At 47.2% G+C, this 8,585-nt stretch overlaps 1 protein-coding gene across 1 annotated transcript; it reads left to right on the forward strand.

Moving 5' to 3' along the window:
* The first annotated feature begins 3,493 nt into the window (after positions 1–3,493).
* Positions 3,494–6,194, forward strand: HMX2 (H6 family homeobox 2). Its single transcript, XM_081912854.1, has 2 exons — positions 3,494–3,910; positions 5,168–6,194. The coding sequence occupies exons 1-2, from the start codon at positions 3,619–3,621 to the stop codon at positions 5,710–5,712; spliced, it is 837 nt and encodes a 278-aa protein (XP_081768980.1). The 5' UTR covers positions 3,494–3,618; the 3' UTR covers positions 5,713–6,194.
* Positions 6,195–8,585: the final 2,391 nt, after the last annotated feature.

The raw sequence follows: 8,585 nt of genomic DNA on the forward strand, positions 1-8,585 counted from the left end.
GTACTGCACACGCTCAGAGGCGCCTTGCATTCGTTGCTGCGTCACCTTTTCAGAACTGAGCCCTGGCGCAGATCGGAGTCTAGAGATGATGGCCGATCCTAGCCCCCTGGGAGTAAGCCCCAATCAAGTTCAGTGGGACTTACTTCTGAGTAGACATGGCCAAGCTTGTCCCGAAGATGGAGCCTCCAAAGGGCTGGAGCAGAATATGTCAGACATGTCAGGATCATAACCGCACCAGTCATCAACGCAAACAACGACCCATTGAGAAATGTGGGAGGATATCCTACCCCAGAGCAACGTTAGGAGTCGGAGGGGGTAAAACCATCCTGAATGTAATTCTATCTAACAATGCACATAAACCATAAATATATACCTTCTGCAGTACTTATGAATGTAAAATGTTGAGATTATCCCCAAAATCTGTTGACAGTGCCCAGTCTTGAAACAGTGCCTTTGAGCATGTGAAGAGTGACCTATCGTCACTCTGTAATCATAAATAACCCACACACAACTTGAATTGATAGCAAGGATTTCCACAGTCTGGAGTGTGCCCATAACCCCCAATACCGCTTATTTAGACAATGAGCACTGAAAAAACTTGGTCATCGCTTCCAATATGCAAAGCTTATGCGGAGAGGGATTTGAACCCAGACCTTCCGCTTTCCTACCCAGCGTGCAAGCCAGTAAACCTGTTTGAAAGGGAATATCGTCCCCCCGCAACTTTGGGGATTTCATGTGGTGAATAGTAACTGTTCGTGCGCTCATTATTTACTCGTTGTAAAACCCATTCTGTTATGCAGCACGGTTTCAAAATTCAACAGATCGAAATTTGCCCCGCTTCGCTGTTGCAGGTGATGCTGTTGAATCCTGCCGAACTGAATCCGTGGCTACTATAAATCACGTTCCACACCAAACTCAATAATCTTCCTTCCTTCTCACTCTGTCCTGGTACGTTCCAAAAGAATAGCAAAACTCCCTCTAAGAGCAAACGCGGGTGGCGAGGGCAAAAGGGGCCAACAGTGGACACTGAGAATCAGAGGGAACCGGGGCAGCCTTGCGGGAGATAGTTTTTTCTTTAACCCCGCGGGCCCCCCCCCCCAGCAAGATGTACCCCCTTCAAAACTACAAGTCTCAACATGTTCCGGAGTCGCGAAATGTTGAGTCAGATGCAAACGGAGGAAAAGACGCACGCGCGCGCGCAAATGGGTACAGATGGGGAGAACTGAAACGGCCTCCTGGTAAAGGGCTCGGCTGGCTGGCTGGCGCTCTGAACAGAAGCACTTGCCCTTCGGAGGTGAGAATACATTTGCAACACTTTGTTGCAGGACCCACTTTTCCAAATAAAATAAAAAGGAACGGCAGTGCTGTTTTCACACTATGTTTGACAATCCCCAAACAGGGAACTTGAGGAATAAGCGGTTCGAAGATGTCCACGGTGGCTGAGGCATTCGGGAACCAACCAACCAACCGCTTTGGATCTGCTTCACCGAAAATATAAATGGCCCTTTCAACTACTGGCAACATTGACATCGCTTTTGCTCGCTTCTTCCTCCCGAGCTGGTGAATCTCACGCAGATAAAGCACGGGAAGCAGACAACCGGCTCTTGCTCCACGGGCGGCGTCTTGCGTAAATCATTAAAACAGGCAAATGTTGCATTATGGACGTGCTCTTTTCATTAAGACACCTGCTTTCACGTGCCTTCCCAATGCGATTGGATAGCTGTCCCAGCAAGCAGCGGACGACTCTCGTTTCGTTTTTACCCCTCAGCCCGCCCCCCCCTCCAAAGGAAAGTTTCTGAAAACTTTTGGAGAGAACGAGTCTCTCCCTCCCCCTCCCCCACCCCTCCACCCACTTTTTGAGTGCGATCAAAGCTGTACAAGCCCGGAGGAAGCGGGGCGATTGTATTACAATCATTGGAAGGCATTTATGTCAATCCTCTCAGAAAGCCTAAATAATTGCATATTGTTACATACGTCGTATATATCTATATATATACCCTGCGCCATCGGGATGGATTACATCCCATGGGGAAGATTAGGGATGTACCTGCATGAGTTTGGGAACGGGAAGGCATTTATCAGGTTGTACTGCAAGTGGTCTCTCTCTTCACCCCCCCCCGCCCCCGCCCGCTTTGCTGCGCGCTCCTTGCCTGGGCAGCTTGGCGCCAGACAACTTGAATGCGCGCAGTCTTTTCATTTCGCCTGCAATCTCCCATCCGTGGAAAAGCAGGGGCTCCGGCTGTCCCCCCCACCCCACCCTCCTGCCCACCCCACCCCGCCCTTCTCCCAAGGGATGCAGATGAGTGACCGACCCGTTGGGCTGAGGGTTTAAACAGCAAAGCGAAAACATTGGCTTTCATCCATGAATGGGTGTCTCTCCCCCCCCTTCTTCTTCCCCGATTGACATTGCTAGACAAGATATTTCGGGGGCTGCGCGGGGGATAAAAAGTGAAGATAATGAAAGCGCCAAGGATCCGTTGCTAGAATGCTGCCCTTCTGGTTTAAATACCAGATCTCTTTCCATAAGCTGTTTAATGCCAAGCCTCTTAGCCTTCCGCCTGAGCCCCAAATGCTTGCAGAGCCAGACTGGAAATGAATGGAGAACACAAATACACAAGTGCAGCGGGGCGTATGTGCATGGATTTTATATATACTGTATAAGCTCTGAGGACTGCTGCATGAGGAGAATACTTTGTTTTAGGAAACACATATTGTGTACTAGCCCAATTAGCCATATACTAGGAAAGTCGTCTTTCCCCCCTTCCGTCTCTGCCATTTGTAGGAGAGGAGACGTCTAAGGCAGAGTTGCTTAGCCACTTCCTGAACCACTGGGAATAGTTTAGGACCCGTTTGCTCTGAAAGTCAACCCTGTCAGATTATTCAAGTGTGCTTCAGAACCCAACCTCCGATCTCAGGACTTCTTTTATACAGGCAATGTCAGCTACTTAACACCTTGGCAAAATGTTGGCGCGAATCAAACGCCCATATCAGATTGCTAAACGGTGTGATCATCCCAAAGCCTCATTTCGTTATTTAAGGCAACAAACTGAGGCAACTTCGATTCACCCTAAAGGGTTATAAATGCTAAGGGCCAGCCCTGGAAGGGTGGATTGGGACACACATCAAACCTCTGCGGACTTTTAGCCCCGACTAGATCGTGGGTTTAATAATAATAATAATAATAATAATAATAATAATAATAATCTCGTCCGCTTCCTTTTTGTCTGTTTCGACGAGAAGGGGCAATCCGATCACGTCGGTTTCGGTGGCCCTGCAAAGTCGGCGGCTGACAGCGTTCTAGAATTTTGAAACTTTCCGGGGCAGCCTGGCTGCCTGTGATTGGCCGAGGCGGATGTAACCTCCATGCAAATGAAGCCACGCCACCCCGCCGCCTGGAGATCAATAGAGATCTGAGAGAGAAAGGAGCATGCATTCAGGCTCGGCAAGCTCAGGGAAAACCTGCCAAGGCACGCCAAAAACACCCCCCCAAACTGGTCCCCCCAAAGGCAGGCGAGGTAGCCAAGCCCCCCAGGCAGCCCCCGCACCCTCCGACGAGACCCCCTGTCCCCAGCGCGCCTCTAAAGCGAGAGCTGTTCTCTTGTTTCTTATGAGCCCAGGATGAGCAACAAAGAAGACCCGAGCAAGTGTTGTCCCGCAGCACCTCCGCTCTCCAGTTTCACCATCCAGTCCATCCTAGGCAGCGGCACCTCGGAAGGAGGCAGGGAGCCCAGCTCCAAGCAGGCAGCCTCCGCCTCCGCTTGGCCGAGCAGGAAGAGGAGCCTCTCCATATCCTCCGAAGAAGAGGAGCCGGATGAGAGCTGGAAACACCCCGCTTGCTTCTGCCCCGACTCGCATGGTCCTAAAGAAACGTGCCACAAACACCACCAACCCATCAGTTTCACGTGTCTCAGTAAGTACTGGACCATGGGGGGGGGAGAGAAAGGAAAAAACATTCAAACCCTCCTTTACTTCTTAATTAGGAAGGATGATATGTAGGTGCATCTTATTATATTGGCGGACCGTGTTATTAGGAAGATGCAGCGTGTTGTGTATGTGTTGAAAAATACAGCTTTGCAAGTAACCACTGTTTTATTTGAACAGCAGTCTTTCTGATCGCCGGGCTTTTAGGGGGCGAAATTAACCTAGATGACATCAGGGATGGAATAGGTTGTGGGAAGTCCGGCAAACAGCGGTTTGAGCTTTTCTGCGAATGTATAGGGCGCAGTTTTCAAGCTCTCTCAATGCTATTTGTTTTGGTTGTTTTTAAAATCTGTATTTGTTTCCTTTTGTGCGTGCTAAATTCGGATGTCATACAGATTAAGGGACCCTTTCGTTTTTAAGAGACATGTTATTATCTTATCATGCCTTTTCCGTCCAGTCTTTGGGGAGATCACTTCTTTATTATGATGGATAACGGTGATCTTCCCCCCCCCCCCGCACTCACCCCAACAAAAAGGCAAGAGAAGCCGGAGGTTTTTCGCAAGATTCCCGAATACATAATTTATGAAATGTTAAGATATAAAAAGTCAAGTTCTCTCGATTCAGCAGGAAAAGGGTAGTATTTGGAAACACGGGCACGCCCTTGCACCGCGTTGACCAAGAATTCAGATTGAATTCGGTGGCGCTTACAGAACCCCCCCCCCCCAAAAAAAATGAAAGTATGGATACGGTGGCAGCTTTAAGCTGCACTCCTTAATAGAATAACTTACCTGGGAGTAAATCCCATTAAACTCAGCGGGGCTCAGTTTTGAGGTGGCGAGTATGAGGTTGCGCTTTTAGAATTATAACCGAGAATGAACTGGATTGTAAAGGCTGCACTTGGAAACAGACTTACTCGTGAGCGCAGCACCGGTGCGAAGGAGGGCTGCTCCCCTGCGAGGTGCATTGAAGTTTTTGCCTGACCTTGAAAGGACTTCATCAATTCCAGTTGCAACTCGTTTATAGAATGATGACGATGATAAATATTTTCTTAGGAAGATATGGAAGAACTGGAGCTCTGGAACAAGCAGCAATCGAATCCCTGGGTTTAGTGTTAGGTGGGATTCGTATATTGGTGTCTGTGGGTTGTGGTGTCTGTGTGTGTTTGTGGGGAGGGACACATGGCCATGCCAATCTGATCCGAAAGGCATCTCCACCCCCCTTCCTTTTTTAAATTTCTCCCTCCAAGGCAACCCGAAGGGGAACGGCTCGGCGATCAGTTCCGACCGGACGCCGCCTTTCCTTTCTCCGTCCCAGCCGGACTTCAAGGAAGAGAAAGAGAAGCACTTCGGGCCGGGCTCGCCGGCCTCGTCGGAGCGGCAGCGGGACGGCGCGGAGCGGCAGGCGAGCTCGGCCAAGAAGAAGACGCGCACGGTTTTCTCGCGGAGCCAGGTCTACCAGCTGGAGTCCACCTTCGACATGAAGCGCTACCTGAGCAGCTCGGAGCGCGCCTGCCTGGCCTCCAGCTTGCAGCTGACAGAGACCCAGGTGAAAACCTGGTTTCAGAACCGCAGGAACAAATGGAAACGGCAACTCTCGGCGGAACTGGAGGCGGCCAACATGGCCCACGCCTCAGCCCAGACTCTCGTGGGCATGCCCCTGGTTTTCAGAGACAATTCCCTCCTCAGAGTGCCGGTTCCCAGATCCATCGCCTTCCCGGCTCCCTTATACTACCCAGGCAGCAATTTGTCGGCCTTACCTCTTTATAATCTCTACAACAAGATCGACTATTGAACTGGCGCAGCGTCTCCACCCACGACCTTTTCTTCACCCGCCCGCCTGTTATTCATAGGAAAGGAGAAATGTGCTTCTTGCATTGTTAAGAAATACACCATGTGTATTCATTATTATGATTATATTTTTTTTTAAGGGAAAAAAACCCCGACCATTTTATTTATGGGAATCCTCTCTGGGTTAGTTTTGTTCTGCTTGTTTTCTAGACTACCCTAGAGAGTGTGTCACTTCTAGCCCTCTCTCCCTCGAGCTCCCTCCACAACCCATTTTCTTTAGTCTGTCCTTTTCTGACATAATAACAAAGTCACTTTCCGACCTCGAGCAGAACAGGAAACCCAACACATCAACTCACCTTTAGAAAGAACCGCGCGGCTCTGTCTGCGTGTGCGCGCAGGTAGGATAAAAGCTGGAGTGGCCAGCCATTTTCCAGTTTCCTCTCGCCCGCCCCCACAGTTCCTTTTTGCCCTGAGTATTAATTATATCTGCGGGAAATAATAAAAAATAATAATAGTGTATTTCAGATCTGTACATATTTTTAAAAGAAAATAAAGCATTTTAAACATCGTTGGTAACTTGGATCAGATTGCTTGTGTATTTCAGTTGGCGTACCTCCCCGCCCCTAAAAATAAAAATAAAATACATGTATTTGGGTTTTAGGTGTGAAAAGTTGGGTGCGTTCTGCCCTCTGGGCTCCTCTCGCTGGAAGTTTGAAAAAAGAGGAAAGTTTCATCCGTGCAACGATGGGGGCTTCTCTCTCGTTGAGGTCGCAGGAAACCTCGATTCATCTCCAGCTGCGCTCGTGTCCAAATACTGTGGCAAATGTCACAGCGAAATAAATCCAAGAATAGACGGGGAGCATTGATCAAAATAAAGCTGAAATATTGATATATTCTCCATGCTGACAACGCTGCCATTCCACGTTGTTTATAGGTCATACTGAGTGGGGCTTACTTCCTCCTGCGGTTAGGATCAGGATTAAAGTCAGGAGAAAGACATGCAGGAAGTTTTAAACTTCTTTCAGACTATTTAAGTTCACCATTGTCATTTAAGGATATTTAATAAACAGCCACTTCTGTATGGGCTCAAACGATCAAGAACCGATATTCCAAACACCTTTTAAAAAAAAAAAAAAAAAGTTCAGGCTACACAGTCCATTACTACTAAATCCAGCTGTAGTTACTGAATTTATACAAGTGAAACTCAGAGGCAGGCAGCCCCGATCCTAGTGGTTTTTATCTCTTCACGTCAGGGGAACTTCCCTTCCCTTCTCACTTCCGCCCAAAAAATGTACCCTGGGTCGCTGTCCTACCATCCCGAGTCTAAGCACATCTCCCAAAACTCTTAGCAGTTGCTGAGGTGAAAAAGAGGGAGACTCGGAAGAAAGGTCCGCTGAGTTCAGTGAGACTTACTCCCAGGTAAGTCTGTATTGGACTGCATCCTTATTTAGGGGGAAAAAACCCCATTGAAAGCGGCCCGATTTTCCGCTTAAGGTGCCAATTGGCTTAAATCGTTTTAACTGGCTTTGGATCTGCGCTGTTTAGAGGCATGCTACGTGATTCGCATCCAGCTCATTGATATTAACCGCAGCGCCACTTCTACTTCTGTGCCCTCCATCGTAAAACCACAGATGGGGCGCGTTCTACTTTCTCTTCCTCCTCCCCCTCATTAAAGTGAATGGAAAATATAAGCTTCTACACTGCAGATCCGGGTAAAAGCTTGCAAATGTCAAATGCATTCGGATCAAAGCGGCTCATGTATATAGTTATTTGAAAAGAAGATGAACGTCCTTTATTAAGCGATCGGAGCTGACAAGTGTTTCCGGAAATGGGCTTTCTTCCTAGTTTGAGGTGTATTCTGTTAAATGCCAAGATCTCATGCCAGCTCCTTTTTAAATAGAAATGTGACATTATAACCAAGCCGTGATTGATCTGAGCGTTCACCCCAGCGCTGCTAAACACCTGCAGCCTCGGATGTGCCGAGAGGAGGAAGCGAATCGTTTAAACAAAAAGTAAATACTTCATCAAGTGTTATTTAAATTGCAGGCGCCGTTACGTGGTTTATCACAGCCACCTGTTCCTTGGTTCGCTCAGGATCTTATAGAGAAGACTATTTAAAATGCAATAAGTAACCACAATCCAGCTAAAATTACATTTACGATGTTTTAAAACGGAGAATTGGGGGGGGGGGAATAATACTCCATATGGCCCGTGTAAAAAATAAGCTCTGGATACGCTCTTTCGTGGAAAATAATATTTTTGAAATTGTTTATCTGAACCATTTTCACAAAAGCCAACGGGGGTAATTCCCTATTAAGTGCATGCACGGACCTTTTATCTCAGAAACAAAAGAATTTAGGGCAACCTGGTCCTTCTATTTTAAACAAACAAAAGATCTAGATAGAGCCTAGGATATTCATTATTTATCCTTGACCGCGTAAGTTCCACTGTAATGCACGGGATATATTTCTAAAAAGTTTTCATTATGATGAAGGTTGTGTGTGAATATTTGTAACTAAATAAAAAAGAAGAAGTTTTTTTCAGGATTTCACTGGTTATGAAGTGTAATTCATATTGCTAACAAGGATTGTTTCCAGTAGGAGTACTTAGAATCAGTGCCCTTCCAATCTTTTCCGCCTCTTGACTTCAGACTATTACTACTTTCTGTTTCCTTGAATGTTTCGGCTTTGCCTCACTATTCATTAATATCGAAGACAGCTTTCTCGGTAAAACATACCCCAAAACAGATGATTCGAATTAAAGTGGAATTTCAGTACAAGTTTATTGGATTTTAAATGACCCCTCTCTGTCACCCACACAGTACATAGCATCACAGACGTGCATGGTGTTTGCATATATTCGGTTTGCATAACTCAG

Source organism: Podarcis melisellensis (genome assembly GCF_964234715.1).
Source record: "Podarcis melisellensis genome assembly, chromosome: 5".
Classification (NCBI taxonomy): domain Eukaryota; kingdom Metazoa; phylum Chordata; class Lepidosauria; order Squamata; family Lacertidae; genus Podarcis; species Podarcis melisellensis.

Coding starts and splice junctions, on each gene's coding strand:
- HMX2 (XM_081912854.1), top strand. CDS start 3,619: ATGAGCAACAAAGAAGACCCGAGCAAGTGTTGTCCCGCAGCACCTCCG. Junction 3,911..5,167: donor CATCAGTTTCACGTGTCTCA/GTAAGTACTGGA, acceptor TCTCCCTCCAAG/GCAACCCGAAGGGGAACGGC.